Raw genomic sequence first — 22,189 nt, forward strand, 5'->3', positions numbered from 1 at the left:
CCGGTGGTGGTGGATAGGATCTTGTTGTATGTAGATGGTATATTGCTTTATTTGGCCTCCCCTGGGAGATCCCTTGATGCGGTTTGAGACGTGTTGTCCTCCATCGGAAGGAACTCGGGGCTCTCTATAAATTGGAGTAAATCGCTATTATTCGTTCTTAGTGGGGACGCCCCGCTTCTCCCGCGCAACTGCCCGATCCAAATAGCTACGGATGGGTTTAAGTATTTGGGGATATTTATTTCCTTGGACCCCGCGATCCGATACGCTAGGAATCCGCTCCCACCCTTGGTCCGCCTGTGTAGCGATGTGGCCGGTTGGAAAAGACTTCCTCTTTCCCTGCTTGGGCGGGCAACTCTCTTTGAAATTAGGTCTTTGCCCCGATTTCTTAATGCCCTACAAAATACGTTAGACGTTGTGCCAGCAAGTTACTTTCGAGTGGTTGAGGGATTACAACGTAGTTTGATGTGGGATGGTAGAACCCAGATAGCGTTAGCTAAACTGACGCTTCCATGGTATAACGGCGGAATTGCACTCCCTGATATCAGGAGATACTATTGGGCCTCACAGCTAGCCACCATTAACCTTTGTACTTATGGTTCCCCTACTGATCCCGGATATGCAATGGATAGATGGCTTCTCCCTGGGGGCTCCTATAGCCATGCACTGTACGCTAGGTCGGCTGGGCGTGGTTTGACAGGACCAACTAGGCATGCAGTACGGATTTGGCGTGATGCTACCAGCTCTTTGGGATGGAGGGACCGCTTGACGCAGGCTACCCTGCTTTTGGACTCTATCTACTATTGGTGCGATATTGGTTAAGGGGAGGATTAAGACGTTTGAGGAATTGCAAACGGAATATAGTTTAGGGAAAACGGAGTTCTTTCGTTATGCGCAGGTTAAGCATGCGTTGATGGCGGTACTGCGGGCGCAGGCGGACCTCCCCGAGGGGTCTCCTCTTGAGGACAGAATTCTGGATGGTCACCTGCCTGAGAAGACCATTTCCCTGATTTATAAAAAACTGATTAATCATAGGGCAGATCTACTGATTGAGCTATGGGACAAATGGTCAAACAATGGTATTGAATTGGATGATGAGGACTGGCAAACTGCGGTCTCCTCACCGAAGGTGGTCGCAATCCCAGAGTGCCTGCGCCTGGTCCAACTGAAAATATTGCATAGGGTTTATGTCACATGGCCCCGTCTGGTTTGGATGGGACTATCGGACACTGACCTGTGTAGACAAAACTGCGGCTCTGTGGGCACTTTCCTTCACATTATTTGGGAGTGTCGTTCTGTGTCCGCGTATTGGAGTGGGATACATGAAGTCATGCGAGAGGTTCTGGGAGTAGCCGTGTTGCCAGAAGCACGGAGATGCCTCCTGAATATTTGGGAACCTACGGATCTGAATGTGGCGCAGACCAAGTGGGTAACTTTGGGTAATATGATAGCGAAGCGGAATATAGCACAGAGGTGGGGGCAGAAAGTGCGCCGACGGTTGAAGAATGGATGGAGAACATGGACTGGTGTATGTTCAGAGAAAAAACTGTTTATGTTGCAAGGGGCCGCCCCCGTAAGTGGACACCTGTGTGGGGGCTGTGGAATCGCTATAGGGGGGACATTTGTGTCCCACCTGCAGAAGCGCCCATTGATATCCCTGCCTCGCCGTGATTTTAAGATTATGTATCGTGTTTCCCGCCTTTCCCCACCATTTCCTTTTGTTGTATTGTGAGCTATATGGGAGACTGTCTCCCCGTGTAATATTATTTGCAGATTGTTTTGATGCCTTGTGTCAATAAAAAGAAATATAAAAAAAAATATATATATATATATATATATATATATATATATATATATATATATATATATATATATATATATATATATATATATATATATATATATATATATATATATATATATATATATATATATATCCAAGTTCACATCCTCCGCATACCCGCCGGGACACCGAGACAGCGGTGCATCACAGGGGCCGAGGTAACCCCGTTAACTCATTCGGTTTCACAACGCGTAGCTGCCAATGCACTCTCCTGTGGGGTTGGAGTCCTTTGTTTATTTTGACTATACTTTCTCACATGAAACTTTATTTATTGGTTGTGCATTTGTGCAAAAAACACCCGTGACCAAGGCGAGTGCTTTGCCGAAACGCGTTGGGGTTTGTTCCTTTGCCCGTTGTTCACATGCTGCAAATGAATTAATAAATATCCTTTGGACCACGCAAATGGTGACTGGAGTGGTCTGTTATCTTTCAGAGGAGAGTATATATATATCTCAAGCTGTGCATATCAGAATACCTCAGAGGACCTTCAACTGTCTTAAAGGCATCCGGTCTAACGCTCCTGAGGAGGCTGTCCTCCGCCCTGCTCCTTCCCAATCCTGGGTATAATAGGGAGAGGAAACTTTACTTTCTTCTGGAGCCAAAGATTTGGTGCCATGGGTACACATTCTAAAACTTCCATGCATACATATTTAATAAAATAAATCCTCTTGATTTGTGAGGATGCTAACAATGCTTCTTTACAGTGTATTTGACCTGCAAGCTGCTTAGAAGTTTAAACAAAAGGAGCAGGTTTGCTTAAGTACGTTTTAAGGAAGTCTGATCCTCATAGTCCTTAAAGTTGGTGAGAGTATTCTGCAGTCTACATGAAGCAATTCCCTATCAGAATTTCAGCGGAAAGAGGCAATTATTCTCCATGGCATGCTATAAGTCAGCAAGGTGCGTGAAAAACAGTGAGCGAGAGATACACCGCAGCACGACATTTTTGGACTGGTGAACATGTGATCTGTTATGTTGACTATCAGCAAGCCACTACTCTTTAAAATGTTCTCCCCTACCTCGCTGGGGATATTTTGTATCTGTTTCACCTTTTCAAAGAGATGCTTTTTTCACTATACTTTTTGACAACAACAACACCTTTCATATCTGTACAGGTGTTGAAGATTAACCTACTGAAATATTAAAGGTTCTTATCTGTACGTCAATGGCCACGGTCTTCTTCGGCAGACTTGATTACATTTCAGTTGATCATGGATGTTCTCAATTGGATTACCTTCGGATAAGCCATGTCTCTTTGTTAATTATTACATGTGCTTGGTATACAGAGATTGTAAATCATTATCATATAATTTACATTGTTTCAATATTGGATTATAATAAAATATAATGGTAAAAATGTAATCAAATCATAACGATTAAACTCCTATTAAACTGTTTCAAATGATATTGCACTGACAGTAGTCTTCCATGATTAGGTTAACAGAGTTGTTGCTGAAATTTGGTCTTCTATCTTGATGCATATAGTCCCTTGCAGGATTTGGAAGCCATTGATTTAGTGGTGGTGGTTTTAATATGTCAAATGGGAAGAGGCTTGTTATGGCATGCATGTTCTTTTAAGACCTTAGTGTTAAAAAGCCACTCTGGTGTTGCTATATCGGCACAATAGGAGTTTATTTGAAATCTCAGCCATGGTTTACAGGACGACTAAGCTTGAATCTTTCCAGTTGTGTGAATAGGCCCGTGCAGCACCATATCCTCACAACTGGCAGTCTTTTGAATGCTACAGAACAGTTTTTCTAGATTGATCACTTGGCTTCTTTTAAGGTTTTGGGATATTATTAATTTATTTTCTGTGCTATGGATTACATGATTGGTTCAATTTCAAGCAAGCAGAGAAAACCTGAATATGCGGTTGATGGTGAGAATGGATGGTAAAGGATTATTTGACTCGGGATACCTAGGTCATAAAGAGTAGGACTAGGTCACAACACTGACATCGTTTTAATTCCTACATGTATGCTTGCCTGCTCTATTTCTTATAACTGTTTTATACTAGTTTTTGCTGACAATCTTCCCTCACTCCGAACTAATTCTTTCAGACGTTCTGAGGAAATGTTCCATGCTGTATTACAGATGTTGTATCAGAAACCTTGAGAAGGAAGCAGAGGTCTGTTCAACTTGCTTTCTCCTCATACCCATTTCTGATTCCCTTTATTGACTTTACTTCCTTAGGTTCTTTTTTGGGGGGTTATCATAGTAGATTTTCTGGATTTTATTAGGCCCTCTAACTTTCCAATAATTATCTTTGTAAGCACGTGGGGAGATCATTTGAAACACGATAGCGGCCTGCCTAGCATACTTTCAAACTTGGGCATGATGTATTGAAGGGTTTTGCCCATTTTGTGTCCGAAATGCGTTCATGCACAAGAGCCTTAATTCCAAGAACACTTGAATCGCTGTGCATTCAAGGACGTCAACGCCTTTAGTGTATGCAATTAGCCAATGGGCCATGTGTCATTGTTTACTGCATAACCTCCATGGGAGTGTCAATAGAGAGCTTTGTAAAACTGCCAGGTTTCTCCGACCAGACTGTTGGTGGATTTCTCTTTCAATTCCTCCGGTGCTATTGGTCTCTTCCACAGTTATTGTTCTGCTTTAGTTTTCAAAATGGGACTTCTAATTGTAAGTTCAGATATGTATGACCCCTATGGCAAGAGGAACAGCAAAACATACAGTTACATTTACTGGGTAGTACAATTGCCAATTGGTATGACATGATCACCCTCATAATGTTACGATTGTGACAAGGAAGGACAAATCCTTATTATGAAGGGTCCATCAAGGGAATCAGAATATTCATAACATATAGGATCACCATACATTGAGCTATTTAATGCTCTGTGTTACCACTTGGAATAACTACCCTTTCTAACTACATATTTAACCTCATGTCCCACAATTGCCTTCACTCACTATATAATTGATCCCTATAGTTAGGTAAAAATAACAAGTTTGTTGTCTTTTATACTTGCCATAACAGTTTTGTCCTAAAGTACTATCCCAGTCTGGTCCCTCTTTGGTCCCTACACTTCTTGTTATTGTCTTTAGGGGATAGTTTACATGTTTTACTCTTTGCCCTTTTCAATGAGTTATGCCGATTCTTATTACTTTAATGAAATTGCGATATGGTTTAATCATTTACATTTTATATGCCCATGTTATACTTAGGCTTTCACTGTACTTGCGTTTCTGGTGTATTTTCAGCCTCCTTTTCTTATTGGCACTTGCAAGCAGGGATTCACAATTGACTAGCTGAGTGTCTGAAACATGTAGACTAACTGCATCTTTTCAAGGTCTTTTTCATCCTTCTCTTGGGAAAGACAGACACCTGCTGAAACTCCCACTGTCTGGAGTTTTAGGTTCTGTCAGAAGTGTCTTTTCCATTGCTGCTTTTCAGCTGAAGATGTAAAAACATGAGTAAATTGCGGGAGTGAGTGTTGCATTGCTAATTATCTGGAGAGGCCAAGTACTGATTCACCGAGTGCTTAATGTTTTAGATTTTCTATTCAATAATTATGTTTAGACTTCAAGTAGGTGTGGAGACTTTGCTTTTCTTCCACACAAGTAATAATAATAACTTATTTATTCTTCAATTATTTGCCTCTACGATATCACAATTCAAACAACACTCGCTACAGCTCCTGTGAGCCTTGTCATCCCTAACTCCCCAACTTTCTATGCTGAAAACACTTCTCCACATTACTGCTTGATACTCATGCGGTTACTCTTAATCCTTTTACGCATTATCGGTCCTTAACATTTCTTCGTTATTTTCCTAAATTGGTAACACACACTAGAATCCACTAACCTAACTAATGACAGTCAGATGGTAGTACTGCCCAAATTTGTATATGTTTTTATCAACCTCCTGCTACCCCTCACTACGGAATTCGAGAAAAGACTCCGATCAAATCTGATATCCCTTGTATGGGCGGGCGGACAGCGTGAATCGCATGGGAGATTCTCACTCTTCCGTTAGAGAAAGGGGTACTAGGTGCCCCTGACATGGACGTGTACTTCAACTGTACGCAGGCCCAGTTCGGGTCCCATTGGATTTGTCCAACCCAATTTATGGTGCATCCCATCCCAGAGAACAACCAGGCGGACCCGGATCCACTGCATATGGTACTGTTTCGGCAGCAACACCGCCCTAGGTCGGAATCAATACGGTAGGCTGCACTGTTTGGGCATCGCAGGAGCTACGACACAGGGCACGACTAGACACTTTGTTTGCACCCTCTATGCCACTCACTCGACACCCAGCATTTCCTTTCACGGATTAAGCAGGGACCTGTATACGACTGCTGAAGCTACAGCTTCACAGACTAGGTAGTGCATTTCCTGACGGCGTGTTTATTAGGGAGACGTCGTTTACAATGCGGTGTGTACACCGCACAACCTTTTCCACGCAGCTATTACAATGCAAGTCGTTACTACGACTTGCGCTGGATGGCGCTGTGGGATAAGGAATGTTGTAATTTTATATTCCAACACCTTCCCTACTGTTACGGGGACTGGTGTTGGAATATAAAATTATAAAATTCCTAAATCCGCGCCCTCCAACGCTAGTCGTTGTAACGACTTGCGTTGTAAAATCTGCGATGTCAAGTACCGCGATCTAAAAGATTGCGTTGTACTGACATACATCTGTTTATTACCTTGGACAAGGCACTGGGGGATGGCCATACGGGACTGATGGACAGATTGACCTATTACCAGCTCAGAACCTGTGTTGCGCAAGGCTTTTGACTCATTCCCAAAAGCACCACTGACATTTAAAGTCCTTGAGGGCTTTCTAACCAACCCATCACCTCGCAAAGTAAATATTCATCTAGACTCTGGTGTGCAGCATGAGTCTCTGATAAGCGCCCGCCGGCACTGCATAAAAGGGAGGAATGCCTAGGAGCCCCCTTTGACAAAGTTGTGTGGGAATATTGCTGTGCACAGGCTAAGGAGCTGTCACCCAATTATAGACTGCAATTGAGTCACTTCAAATCCAGTCACAGACTGTAAAGGACCCTTGTTTGGAACTGGAAGCACAAAGCAGGTTTGAGTGATGACACATGTGCGTTGTAGCGCGTCAGAAGCCTCGTTCCTGCATTGGGCGTGTGGAGTGCCCCGGATCATGCTGTACAGGGGGAACATATTTGACACACCGGAGGAAGTAACGGGGAGCAGAAGTAAACGTACCTCCCTGTTTGCCCTGCTTGGTTATGTGCGCAATGTGCCCTCGGAAAATCGGAAGCCAACAGCTATGCTACTACTACTTGCTAAAAGGAGAGTGGCAATTTGCTAGGGTCGCAGGCGGCAACCCCAGGTGGCTGACTGGCTAAGAGACACAGCAATTTGCCATAACCAGCTATCAGAGTTCTGGGAACTAATACCCACGCAGGAGCGCCCCAAAAATATTTGGGAACTGCCGCAAAGTTCCCTTGCTGCTCGGCCAGGCGGTGGCCCCCGTGGATACAGACTGAGCAGGCACTGACCAAATGCTTCTATAAGATGTGGGTGCATTACTGATCGCTCCACATTAGACAGCCAGAGCGACCCCTAACTCTACCTCTCCCCCTCTGTTCTTCTTACGCTCTTTTAAGGTAGGTTTTCTTTATCGGATAGCTCTGTGGGCTCTCGAAATGCAGAATGAGCTATGCCTGGCATGGCTACCTGAGCCGCCTTGTATGGCTGAATAGACACTAGGTTGTCATCTGCTATGCTGGACTGGCAATACATACAGCATATATTCACAATGTATGAAAACACTGCATTGGTTATACTGCTCCTTTTTGTTCTATCCATCCCTCCAGATGTGCAGGGGAAGATAGATGCATATTGCATTTGCTGTTGATCTATTAATAAAAATGTAATTGAAGAAAAATACATAAGGACAGTCAGAAAGTTGCTAATAGGGCATCAATGAAATGGTGAAGTGGAAAGATATGACATGAATAGGATGGGACCGATGGAAAGGTTATGGAAATATTAAGGAGTTGGTGATAAAACAAGGGTTAATGTGGAATGAGACACCCAGGGACTTGTGAGGACTGTGCTAATTTGCCCAAAATAAGTGATAACAATGAGCTAAGGGCTGATGTGACCCGATGAGAATAGATTAGTTGGGCATTAAAGAAATAATACTGAATAAGTTAGCCAATGAGCGGATGATGGGACTGCGGGTCATGGAGCATTAACAAGTAGAAGATGGATCATTAGTGCTTCTCTGGCCTGCCCTGCGTGTTTTCTTCCAGTGAAATCCACAGTCTAAAAGCACACTGGCGGTGTGGACGTCAAGAGGGCTGATGTGGGTCTTAAAAAGATAATAGACAATAGCAAGTTCTACTTTGGAAATCTAAAGAACTGTGCGTTTTGGAAGTGTTATTCCAATCTCCGAGCCCCCAAAACACTGCTGGGTCACTGAATGAATTGCATTTTATTTACATTATCGATTAGAGTATATATGGCCACTTCAGTGCCCAGAATTCTTCTGGTCATGAAAATCCCTAAGCAAAGTCAAATGCCTTAATCCTTTGATTTCAAATGGCAGTGCATCCCCAGACTTCGGCATAAAAGGAGCCAAACATCATCCCATTTATTAGAAAGTGAAAGCCAATCGTCATCTATTACTTTCAGGGACGTTGGTGGCGGACTCACCTGCAGGAAAATGGCAGCCTCTTGATAATTCATCTCCCAATTCTGGGCAGAGGAGCCATGGTGAGAATAGCGGTCCCCAGCCTTGGTCGAGGTGCCCAGGGAACCTGTAGTGCCCCCATCTGCAGTAGCCAAAAAGAAAAAGAAGAGAAATAAATATTTTTTGTCTGAAAAAGGTCAAACGACGCATTACAATTGTGGCTAGAGAGAATATTAATTCAGACTTCTAATCAATATGTCAGGTGAATGCACTGTAACTGCATATGTAAAGGTTTGTATATGTGTACGTGCCTGCCATATGACCACTTTGGACAAAAGCCCTCTGCAAAGTCCATGAAAGCTGTCCCTCTCTGGTCTGTATGCTTTTCTGGCCTGCCCTACGGGTTTTCTTCCATTGAAGTCGACAACCTGAAAGTACACTGGCGGTGCCTTGTGTTCAGCTGACTGGGAGGGTGTCCCAGAGTGAGGATGGTTGCCACTCTGGTCTTACTGTACTATGAAGAGGCTGGTGAAGGTGTTATATTACTGAATATTTCTAAAGTGCAAGTTCACTGGAAGGTCTCTTGACGCTAGGTAGCTGATGCATCAATAATCCATCATTACTAGTAAGCCTGTTTAAAGAGCCAAGTCTTCAAAAGTTGTCTAAATCTGATACTACAGGTGTTCTTACTAGAGTCCCCATGGGGAGACTGTCTGCCTGCTGGCTCTCCTACAAATAGGGCCCATTGCATATATGTATGTGCAGAGCATATATGGGAAATGTATGAGTGTTTCATTAGTTAAGGGTGAATAGTGGTTTCCGTGTGGGACACCATATAACTGCTGCACAAGACACTAGGGATCCTTGCACATTTGACTGAAACTATATGGATGTGACAAAGTTCATGCTCCATCCCGGGGACCCCTGAAACTGGTGTGAACTTGGTTTGAGGGAGACCTCTTGTTTAGTGTAGGATACCCCCACTCTGGTGAATCCCACTCCTTGTACTTTCTTTTTTTGCTGGCTATCAACTAGCAACAGTGCCCATCTGCTAAACTTTGTCTAGCAGCAGTTCACATATAATCCTTAACGAGTTGAAACTGTGTTGGCTTTTTGCTCTTAAAGGCCACAAAATGTTAAAAATAAGGGGAATATGAACCCCTCGGATTAGAGATGGGCAAGAACGTCCGTTAAAGGTTGCACTCTGATAATTCGGACTGTTCTCCAAAAGTGAACCACTTGGCCCAGTACGTCGTACACAGATTAATCTTCAGGGGAAAAGTGCCAAACTGCACAACGGACAGATTGCTAGGAGCTAAACATCTGCTGTATCAACACTGTCTGTTGTGGACATGCTTGGATTCTTTAGAAGCTTTCCTTCTGTGAACTGCAGAGAGAGGAGAAGCTCAAGTGTGCTGCCCAGAGAAAGAAAGGAGCTGAAACCATCTCGTATGAGGATGACATGCAGCTAATTGTCCCCATTGAGGAGGACACCATGTCAACTCAATTAAAAATTAAAAACTGCATGTCTAGCATTACGAGCTGGATGAGGACGAATTTTTTACAACTCAACTCCTCTAAAACGGAGAACCTGCTGTTCGGGAAGGCAGAAGCAATCTAGTCTCCCGAGTGGTAGCCTGCTGAGCTGAGGGAAGCCCCCTCTCCTAAGAGTTTGGCTAAGAACCTTGGCATTAGGATAGATAACGAGTTATCAATGGAGGAGCAGGTGAAGTCACTGTCAGGCACCCGTTTTGGCACAATGAAGATGCTTAGGAAGAGCTTTCCCTGGATCCCTTTCAGCAAGAAAACCCCTCATCCAGTCACTCCTGGTGAGTCGACTGGACTATAGTAACTCATTGCTGGTGGGAGTAAGGGAAGATCTCCTATCAAAACTACAGGTGGTACACAACACAGCAGCCCGCCTTGCCCTCAACAAACCGGCGCGGACCCCCTCCACCCCCTGTTGAACCAGCTTCATTGGCTTACGGTCAGGAAACTAGCCATTTTTAAGATGCTCTGTGTGGTCTTCATATCACTACAGGGGAAAGGCCCTGCCTATCTCAGAAATAAACTCATAGGGTATCAACCAGCCCAACAACTAAGATCTAGTAATGTCAATTTTCTGTGTATCCAAAGAATACACAGGGCAAGGATGGGTGGGAGAGCTTTTTCCTATTTGGCCGCCAGCCACTTTAACAATTTGCCGCAGAACATTAGGGCCTGCGGTGAACTAACCAGCTTTAAGAAACTTTTAAAGACCTGGCTGTTTTAGTCGTGCACGCCCAATAAGTACCCATTTCTCAAAGCGCCGAGAGATACCCTTGGGGATGATTCTTCGCCTGCGCTCTATGAATGAGTAAAGTAAAGTAAAGAATAATGTTGCAAGAAGGGAAACTGTCCTAATTCAAGAAATTCCAGCACAAAGTCCCACTAAAGGGAGAATCAGAGAGGAGAATGTCAAAATGAACAAGCGCCATCAAATCTCTACAACAAAGCTGTCCAAGAAAGAATCAAAGTAACAGACAAACATTTTCAGGGTCACTGAACTGCTGCAACATCTGTCTTCATAGAGTTGAGAAGGTGGCACTGCCCACAACATTCTGTGGATCATTAGAGTGCTCTTACTACCAATGCCTCAGCCCTAAGAAGTCAGGTCATCTTCCTTCACACACTTGCCACATGGTCCAGTTCAATTTAATAGAGAGCAGAATAAGGATTTTTGAAAGATTGAAACATTTCCATAGGCTTTATGATTCCAGGGATCTCTCGATTGAGAGTGGCTATTGATCATAAACAGCCAAGTCCAGTTCAGATTGGGAACTTGTCAAGCCTTGACGAGTCAGTCGGAGGCCCTGGTCCTTTGGGTGAAAGCAACACTGCAAATCTTTGACCATGAAAGGTATATCCGGAGACATGGCCTCCTAACAATATTTATTACGAGACTGAATAGTATGTGTTGATCCTCTATTATCTCTGTCCTTTTTATTGAAGACGAGAAAGTAGTGTGGCTTAACCGCGTTCGGAAAACATTGAACGGTGTTCTGTCAGGACACCAGTAACTCATCATAGCAAGATTTATATATTTTTTCACTTCTGTGTGGCACCTTTGTCTCATTGGCTGGAGTATCAACGACCAATGTAATAATACACTATCACAAGTCAACCCATGGACAGGACAACATTATAGAAAACAGAACGCTCATCACACAAAAGCAATATTAAAACAGTCTGAGGGTGTATCAAAGCCCAGCAAAATACAAGTTCCATGCGATTTTCTTTGGATATCACCTTTTGACAGCCTGCATAATTCAAAGAAGGATGAACATTTTGAATAGTTATGTATATTGCAAAAACAGAGTCAGCCCATAGAGTCCCTGAATTGAATGAGCTCTAATAGATTTTAGCCTCTCACCATGAAGTGGAACTTCTGCCTAGGACTGACTGTGCAATTACTTTAGATGTCTTTTGATGGGGCAGATTCCTACCTGCACCAGCTTGCCCCCATTTACCTAGTGCAAAAGTTCTGGTGGCCATCATACTCTCCCTTGGTGGCACACTGCAGGGACTCTTTCTGCCTATATAGGATATTTTGTTCTTGCATTTGAAAAGCATATATGCTCAGAACCCAATGGGGCACAGAACGCTTTGATAGAGTTGCCTGGTGACTCTCTGGTACATAAATTACTTATAGAATACCTATAAATCATGTCCAACTTAATAAAGTTGAAAATAGAGATTGACTACCTATAAATCATAAACAACTTGGGGCTGATTTAGAGTTTAGTGGACAGGGTACTCCGTTGCAATGGTGACAGAGTACACTATCAGCCAAACTGAAGGTCCGCCCACCAGATTTACAGTTGGATGTACCTCATGTATGCCAGAGCACAGTCTACTCCAGGTCAGTCGCTGACGTACTCCTTCAGTGGCCCAACAGATTTAAGTCTGTCAGAGGTTCACATATAACCCAGTTTGCCCGATTTGAAGTGGACAGGGTTGTATGTTTTTTTTGCTGTTTGTTTCCTTTGTGAGGGACAGTAAAAAGAAATATTTACCCCCATACCATTTTACACCATTCCCACAGTGTGGGGGTCATTACTTTTACTTTTTCCAAACCACAAACTCCTGCTTTGGGAGTTTTATGGGGGAAAAAAAAGTTGTACAAGTTTGACTGACGTCGTCATGTTTGACAGAGCCAGCAACCAAACTTTTACAACATTGACAGGAGCCGCCATGGCAGCGGTACCTGCCAATGTTTAGAGTTGTCTGCAGAGCTGCTGGACATCTCTAAATTTGACAGATGGAGGACCCTTGGTACGGCGCAAGTAACTTACTACGCCATACCAATGGACTTACCTTGTCCGCCAAACTCTAAATCAACCCCTTAGTGGTCGGACCACATACCACTATTTTGGTAAATACTATCAAACCAGATTACAAAAAACGAATGGTGGTCTGGCAAATGTTTGAGAAACACTACAGTGAAAAAATAATTCTGAGACAGAACTGCACTACAAAAGAAGCAATCGCAAGGCCAATCAATCATTTTCCAAAGGTTTGTTCCTAGAATAGGCTTTGTCAATGCTAGTAGAATTGTGGCTCAAGAACTGACAAAGCCCATAAAGTCGGCGGCCATCTTGGAATGGTCTAACAAAAAGTATACCCTCTTTGCATAGAAAGGGTAGGTCACTTTTAAACTTTCATAGATTTGTTTCCATATAAGGTAGCCAGGGGATTCTAAAGTTACCCAGGGTTTGTAGATTCCCCTGGAGGTAAAAAAAAAAAAATATATATATATTATATTATATATATATATATATATATATATATATATATATATATATATATATATATATATATATATATATATATATCTGTATTTTGGTTTTATGAAAAATAAATTAGGAAAAAATGTGATGTGACAGAATGCCTAGGTCTTTTTTTCTAAAAATGACATGAACAAAAGGCTTGCTGTACTGAGATCACTAGTTCCCAGCTTTTACAAACAAGCAAAGGTGTATCAAAAAACGATTTCTTTCACATCGTTTTTGCATTTTCTAATAGATAGTTTGTTTTTCCTAATTGCTGTTGTTGGAGCCTACTTGCAGTTTGTGGTGGAAACTGGTGTGAAACCTGGGGTGATCAAAGGAAGTTACACATTTCTGAAAAGTAGACAGAATTCAAAAAGGGGTCATTTGTGTCGAACCCTCAAAGTTTTCACAAAGAATCAAAAGAAAAAATAACGAAAATTAGTAGGAAAAAGTCAGCCATTTGTGGCGTTTTCATATGTAACTTCTTGTCATAATGGTCAATCTACAAAAGCAATATACCGGCACATCCAACAAACCATTATGGTCGAGGGAGTTTAAGGGATTTGAAGGTTTTCCAAAAACGCTAAGTCCAGAGCCAACAACTGAGATGCACCTTACAGTGATTTGTGACTGCGTACCAACAATACAACAATTCATAATGTAAAATATAAAGAATAAAATATGGGTATGCAGGAAAAACATGCATTTCTGAAATGCAAACAAGATATTGAGTTTAGGAATAGCACTTATTTGTAAACCGCTACATTTGTGGTTACCCTACTATCATGTGATTCAAAGGGCATTCTGCAAAATGTCTTCTTGCACACTGACTTACATTTGGAATTCACAAATGCAGAGAAATCCAATTGGTAATAACAAATGTTCTACTAGTCTATAAAAACGATATCACACTTGTGTGGAAGAGAAAGCACCTGGGACACAAAATGCTTCAAAACACAACCTGCAGACATTAGATTCACACAACAAAATAGACGCTTTTTTAATTAAATATTTTACTGTGTGGGTAGGTGCAGGGTTTCGGCCCTAGTCGGCAGCGACCCAGGGAATTCTACCATACCCAGACATTTCTGATAATTAGACACCAGCGGGAGTCCAGAATGCTGATCGACAGAGTCCCTGACTAGCCACAGCAGGTTAAGAAGCGGGTCCTGAGAAAGCCCCAATGTGCAACCTTTACTCGGACCCCCTCCAGGGACTCATGGAGTTTGCTTTCAGGAACCAGAAAGTACAAACTTAGAGGAAACCCTCCTCTTACAGCTACAGCACCTTAGCGAGTGCTTCACATAGGGACGCATATACACCATATATAGCTCCTTTTTAAATCACACTTCACACATAGGTCCTGAAGAAAGCCAGATTTAATATGAGGCCTGGCTGAAACTAGTTGACCACACCGGATGTGGGAGACCACAAGTCTCTCCTACCACATCCACTAGCCTTGCTTTTAATACTGCCAAGGGCCCACGAATAAATTACCCTCGGGACACGGGACCCTCAGAACAGTTTTTTAACCTCACTCCTAACACACTCACTTAAAACCATCCGCTCTGCTGTAAACAGCCGTCGCAGCACACCAGAAGCACACTCGGTGCCTCGGGTGGGGCCCGATGATGAAGCATGCCACCAACTAGGTTGGCGGGTGAGAGCCTTCATAAAAACTAATATGTTTTTCTGACACACACTACATGAGCATCACCAGTATAGCTAGCCCTTTTTTATCATTACCTCCTTCTTTTTAGCCCATGCTTACATTTTTTTAACCAAAATAAGGAAATTACAAAACTTTGTGCTTAAAATAGTTTTGCAGCAGCAAGACACATTTTATTTTTCAAAAGCAGTACACGTTTCCTCTCTTTCTAGGTCGCCTGTAAAAAAATGTGCTCTATAATAATGAAGTAGGTTTGCAGGATTAGAGGATGTAGACAGTTATTATGGAGGTCTGTTAAACTTGCCCTTTCCACATCATTTTCCAAACCTGCCAATCACGTCCCTGTTTGCGGCCAATCTCATATTTCTCTTCCCAAGTTGTCACACATCTCACCACCCTCATCCACAGCTGCTGCTCATCTCCACACCTGTCCAACTTTTCTGCTGAGTATGCTCTGTTCTCCAGGTTAACAGTGTTACAGAGGCCAGCACTGCACCAAGCGGATGCAGGGACTACCAGAGGACCTAGAGACATTCCCCGTGGCATGTAACAGAATGGCAGACACAGACCGCGGCTATCACATCACCTTCTAGAAAACAAGGAACCATTCGACCATACTGCTTACTGAACGCAGAACAGTGAGTCATGCTTGACCATTGGGGTATTCAGTTCAGTTCAATTCAGTTCAATAACTTTTATTCGATTATCAATTGTATAATCATAAAAAGTACATAGAAAAATTTTCATCACAAACATAAGTTTAAAAAAATATACAAGTTTAAGGAACATACTTAACAAAGGTTTACTATTTAAGTGTTTCTGATTAATTAAAAAGTTTTTGGCGTAATGTGATGGTTGCTTTAAGAAAAGTCACTATGAATTTAGCTTCATGTGGTGTGTTTAAAGACTGCAAAAAAAGAAATGCAGAGTAGCACTGTCTATGGCCACTGGTTCGAAGTAGCGGAATGATCCATGTTTTGCGTGGAAGTTTGTAATATTTGCAAAACAATGTAACGTGGATCGTTGTCTGTGGGGAGATTCCATCACACGGACAGTTCATCAGGTTACGAGACCAGTTTTGAGGTTCCGGAAAAGAGACTAACCGAAAAAAAGTATTGAAACGAAATCTTGTTAGTAGGAATTTCTCATGATTAGACAAAAAGTAGGACAGATATGGTTGCGTGCGTTTGATAGGTTGTATTGCACAGATTTGTTCGTTTGATGGTTTTATGATCTCAACTTGATTTCGGAGCTCTCTCAGGTGTGTCAAACACAATGATTTTAGGCGTTTCCTGGAGATGTCTTCGATTGTAGCAGGATCTTCAAAGTAAGAGTTACAACCAAGGTCGTTGAAAAAGTTCCGTACATAAGTCAACCATGGAATCTTATGCCAGTTACATAAGGCTATTTAAGAACAAGGGGTGGTGATGGACAGAGTTTCTGAATTAAGCAGAATACTCTCACCCAGTCAAGAGATCAGGGCTAGATCCAACACCGTTTTTTAGCTCACTGCACCATCCCAGTTCAGAACCTGGCTATATGCAAATTAGTCTGTTCCTGTCCCAGTGCATGATGGGAACAGGGCAAACCAAACTACCAAGCCAATTCTTACACTGGGAAGGAAACAATCTTCCGGGGACCGGTTTCTGCCCTTTCAGGCGTCGTCGGCCCGGCTTGCTTGAATCCTGATGGTGCAATGAGCAAGGGACTCACATCTGAGTATACCCTTCCACGCTTAGGGTGGACAAAATATTTAAGAACAAGGGGTGGTGATGGACAGAGTTTCTGAATTAAGCAGAATACTCTCACCCAGGCAAGAGATCAGGGTATACTCAGACATGAGTCCCTTGCTCACTGCTCCATCAGGATTCAAGCAAGCCGGGCCGACGACGCCTGAAATGGCAGAAACCGGTCCCCAGAAGCTTGTCTCCTTTCTGGTGAAGAATTGGCTTGGTAGTTTGGTCTGCCCTGTTCCCATGATGCACTGGGCCAGGGACAGACTAATTTGCATATAGCCAGGTTCTGAGCTGGGATGGGGCAGTGAGCTAAATAACGGTGATGGATCAAGCCCTGATCTTTGGACTGGGTAAGAGTGGTCTGCTTAATTCAGACACTCTGTTCATCACCACCCCCTTTTCTGAATCAGTTACATAAGGCTAAGCAGTCTGTGATGAGGGAGCGTGTTAAGTGACATTCAGGTCTGGTCCATATACGTTGCCACAGTAGGATGGGTTGAGAGCGAATAGTGTCAGAAATATATTCCATACCGAGCTCACAGTGCGAAGCGAGGATCGGGGAACTTTGCTGAAGGGCTAGAACGTATTTAATAAAGCCATTCTCAGTTACTTGAAGGTGGTCTATATGGCCATATCCCCATACGTCTGCTCCGTAGGTGGCCACACTATGGCACTTGGCGTAATATATTTTCAAGAGTTCGTGTGGCGCGGGTTTCCCCAATTTTCTCGAAAAAGAGATCAGGGCCGATGTTGCACGTCGAAAATGAAGGTTTCTGGCGGCAATGGCTTGACGCCAGGTTAACGTGTCATCCACCAGAATTCCCAGATAGGGGTAAATTGAGTTTTTTTCCAGTTTCGTCTTGTCCACAGTTATCGGTCTATGGTTTTTGACCCTGGGGCCAATGTACATAGTAAAAATTTTCTTTATGTTTATTTTGAGGCCAAGTGAGTCCATGAAGCTGCCGTATTGGTCTATTTGGATCTGAAGTTGATTCAAAGTACGGGCTAAGATGACTGAATCATCGGCATATAACAGTGTAGGTATCGGACGGTGGTTTATCTGGGGTAGATCCTGGCTCCCTTCCAGCATGGCCTGCTCTAGTCCATTGGTGTAAAGGTTGAACAGGAAGGGAGCCAGTACGCAACCCTGTCTTACTCCCTTTGTAATTGGAAAAGAGCGGGACAACTCACCGCTGGTACCAAATCTTACTCGCCCCGAGGCATTTGAATAGAGTTCTCGTAGGAAAACTATTAATGGAGGGTCCACTCCAAGATTGCTGAGTATTTCCCAGAGTTTCCCATGTTGGACGCAGTCAAATGCCGCGCTAAGGTCGACATAGACGAGGAAGATGTTACCTCCTTTGGCGCCGACATATTTCCCGGTCAGGAGGGCTAGATTGAGAGCCTGTTCCACGGTCCCAAGCCCCTTCTGGAAACCGTATTGCAGATCGGTTATGATGTTGTTTTCCTGGGCCCAAGATTGTAGACGGTCCAGGAGCACTCGACCTGCAATTTTTCCCATGGAATCCAGAAGGGAAATTGGCCTGTAACAGGCTGGGTCGTTGCGGTCGCCTTTTTTAAAGATGGGTAAGAGAGTTGATGTCGACCATGACTGAAAGAGCCCAACCGAAGTTACTGCTGACATAACCCGGGTGATTATCGGTGACCAAAATTCTATGTTATGGAGGAAGATGTCCATTGGAACTCCATCGGGGCCCGGGGCTTTGCCTGATTTCGATGCCTTGATTGCTTTAACAACTTCACTAAGTTGGAATTGAATGTTTATCGGATAGGAGTTGTTTGTCGATATATGGACTTCGCTTGCTTCTGAACCGATATCTGCCGTGACTTCGGAGGATGGACCAAAAGTTTTGGAAAAATGCGTGACCCAGTCATCTTCAGTTACTGCCACGTCTAGGTGTTGGCCTTCAGTGCTGTCGGCCAAAAATGGAGATCTTATAACTTGCCAAAATAGGGCACTGTCCTTCCTTAGGCTGCTGTCATGCAGTTGTGACCATAGGTCATGCTTGATTTGTTTTTTACGTTCCCTCCTGGCTAAGTTATATGATTTTCTTAGGTTGGAAATTTCCACTTGGTCTCTTATGGGTCTATGCAAGGCTTCTTTTAGGGTTGAAAGGGCCTTCCGACAGGCTACGGCGAACCATCTCATGGTAGAGGGCTTATTGTTCTTTAGTTTGACGAAGAGTTCTTTACTTATTGTCTCTTGGATATTGTGAAAGCTACTAACGATTGTTTGTGGTGTCGTCTCTAAGGACGTGCATTCCAGTATCCAATGGTTGGATTTTTCAAGGATCCTCTGTGTCGTCTCTACCGGGTCAATCTTGGCCCATTTGACCGTGTAGCCATTCAGTTTATTCATAGTAAGCGAATGCTGATTTAAAAGACTTAATTTTACAGGGTGAGCATTTACCAATTTTGTAGTGATTCTTACAGTGAGTGGATAGTGGTCGCTCATTACATTTGTCCCAGTTGCAAAGTCTGTTAGTTGCCCCTTCAGTGAGTGGGAGGATAATATGTAGTCTATGGTTGTTAGGAAGCCTCTTCCGTGAAAAGTTGGCAAAAAGTCTTGATGTGGGTCTAGTAGTTCGTTTGCAAAGTCCAAGTCTAAAGAGAATATGATCTCGTTTAATTTGTTTCCACATATCGAGTGGGCGAAGTGGGGCATGGGACTGCCATGTTCATTTTGCAACCCACAAATTCCTCTTTTATGGTTAGGGCACAGAGGGAGGTTAAAATCACCGCCCCATATTAGGTGTACTGTGCTTTGATTAGAGTCATTTTGCAGGGTTGTAAAGAATGTGGCAATCTCTGCTAGGGTTGACCGACAGTCCGATGTACCAGCGTTATTGTAATAGTTGATGAGAGTATAGGTGGAGTCATTAGTAAAATTTGTCTGGATGATTTGGTATGTCTGAGATTCTTTTAACAGTTTTGTGGATATACAAGGGAGAGTATTAGCGATGTAAATCGTAAGACCCCCTTTAGGCCTACCCATGGGTCCCTGTACTGCTGGGGTGAAAAAAGTTTTGTATCCCGTTAGATGTTTTGGGATCGTGCACCATGTTTCTTGGAGGCAGATTATTTGATGTTCCCTTACTGTAACAGACCATGCATCTGATGTTATTATGGAGGATAGTCCTGCTACGTTCCAGAATATAATGGAAAGATTCAGTTTGTTGGGATCAAGGGATGCGTACGGAACAAGGGGGTCCCTCAAAGAACTCACTGTCGGGTTCACTGTCAAGCTCAGAGAAGGGTCAACGTGATCTCTCAGATCGTTTTGTTGATGGAAATTTGGTTCCGTCCTAACCCTAGGAAAGACGGAAGGTCTAACCGTCGTGTCATTAATTGAGGTATGGGAGGTATCTGCCATGGACGCTGATTTAGTGTTTGTGTAGATAGGCGGAATTTGTTTAGCTTGGCTACTGGATTTAGGTAAGAGTAGCTGGTGCCTAAAATTTGTTAGTGAGGGAGTGGTGTTAATAATTTGGATCTTTGGTTGAGACCTAAACGGTCAATCCACCATCTCTAGGCAGTCAAAGCGATTTCGTATTGGAAAACCCTGCCAACCCTCCTGTGGGTGATAGGGTCTGCATTGCCAGGGCTGCCTTTGCCAGTCTCTAGGTCGATTTCTCGTTCCATGGTCATAGGTATAACCCACCTGTTTCCAGTGGTCTTCTTGAGGATGGTGCCAGTTCCAGGATGGGACATATTGATGTAAATTCGTTGGCGAATAGAAGAAAGAAAGGTGTTGGGCATCTATTCCACCTTTTTTCTCCAGTGAGGGCCATGAGCAGATGTGCTCCACGGTAGAAGGATCTCTGCATGTTACTATAATACAGTCTCCACGAATCGACTTAGGTGCTTCACCTACCCATGCTACTCTACGAACTGAAGAGATCCCTCTGGAATGATGGAGTTCTAGTGGCCTATTAATACTTAGCCACTGCATGACCTTATTTTTGAGTGACCAGGCAGTTTCTGACATACCTTCCGTTAATTCAGGTACACCAGTGAGGATGATTGTGTATGGGGTAGCCTCTGGCGGCAGATGGACTGGACGCCTGACTCCTGGTGCCTTTTTGGGGTCTTTTTAGATAGAAGCTGAGGTAGGACCGTTGTTTTGGAAGGTATGGGCGTCGGTTTGGGTGTAATTCGGCTTGCGGTTGCATTCCCTGGTGTAATCCCTGTTATTCCTGATTTTATCAAGCCTATACTAGGCGTATGTTGAGGGAGCTCCGTGGTTATTTTGGCCTTTTGTGCCCTGAGCGTTGCGTTTTGTAAATTTTGCATTGGGATATTTTGTTTAGGATTGTGAGAAGGTGGGATGATCGGGTTTGGTTGTTTTATTACTACAGGTGATTGTGAGAGGAGAGGTGTTTTTGAGGGCTGAGTAACGTTTCTCAACCCTTGCTTAACAAAATGTGGGTTTGTATTGGGATGTGCGGAAGATAAAATTGCCAATTGGGCTTCCAGATTCTGTATGCTTAATTGTATGGGCTTTAGCTGCTGAGATAGATCTTTAATTGAGGTTAGTATGTGAGATGTAGTTTTACAGATTTTGCAGGGGTTATCTATATCCTCAGTGAGGGTGATAGGGAGTGAGAGGTTGGTTTCTATTGGAGTTATCGTTGTTTGTTGTGTGAGTTGTGTTAACTGGTTAGGTTGCTCCCTCCCAGGGTCCCTCTCGTGGCCTGTAGGGATGGTGATCGAGTCTACAGCGTTGTCAAGGGGGTTCGTGCTACCTTGTTTGGGAATGGCTCATTCCCTTACTCCTCGAAGATAAATATCTATATTAGTGTCAGCCCCTTCGAGTGTTTGACAGGCTAATAAGTCAGGAGTTGCCTCTAGGTCGACTGATGATGGAGATTCGGACTCAGACTGAGTTACAGATAAATCAACAGTGCAAGGGACTGTGTTGATGTCAGCATTAGTCACACTCACGGGAAGGGAAGAAATAGGTAGTAATTGCTGGATAGGGGAAGCTGCAGTTGCTAAAAGGCCCAAGGACGAGCGTTTTGCGTTCATGAGGTCCAATGACACTCTTCGTTCAAGGAGAGAGATACTATGATCTATTACCTCGGTGGTCCGTGAGATAAATTGGTCTATCGGCCCAGTTAATTGGGCTACAGCCAGGGCGGTTTTGGATTTGTTTTTTGTGGTGCTTCTGGTTTTAGTAGGCATGATTAACATATAAAGCAAACCTGTGGGCTCTGGGATGGAGAGAGTTTGTGGCTGAGAGGACCAAGGGGGGTGGCCCGGACCGGACTCTACCGGTCACTAACGGGCAACAACGGGCCCGCCCTTGGCCCGGGCTTCGCTCCGGGCTGCGACCCGCGCGCGTCCCGCGATGCGCGTTAGTAGCCTTGCTTAAAGTCCTGTTTGTGGGAGAGGGGGCGCGGCACTGGGAGGGGGCGCGGCTCACACGGGAAGAGGACCCAGCTGGTGGTGGTGGATGCTGGTCCTCGT

General features: G+C 43.7%; 1 protein-coding gene across 2 annotated transcripts in view; it reads right to left on the reverse strand.

Annotated features, from left to right (window-relative positions):
• TPCN1 (two pore segment channel 1) overlaps positions 1–22,189 on the reverse strand; it is a 280,704-nt gene that overhangs the window by 179,091 nt on the left and 79,424 nt on the right. For both annotated transcript variants that reach the window (XM_078667151.1, XM_078667150.1), the window contains one exon: positions 8,507–8,625. In XM_078667151.1, the coding sequence (XP_078523277.1) occupies positions 8,507–8,625 (119 nt within the window). The remainder of the gene's footprint in view (positions 1–8,506; positions 8,626–22,189) is intronic.

The sequence above is a fragment of the Lissotriton helveticus genome, chromosome 11 (genome assembly GCF_964261635.1).
Source record: "Lissotriton helveticus chromosome 11, aLisHel1.1, whole genome shotgun sequence".
Taxonomy (NCBI): Eukaryota; Metazoa; Chordata; class Amphibia; order Caudata; family Salamandridae; genus Lissotriton; species Lissotriton helveticus.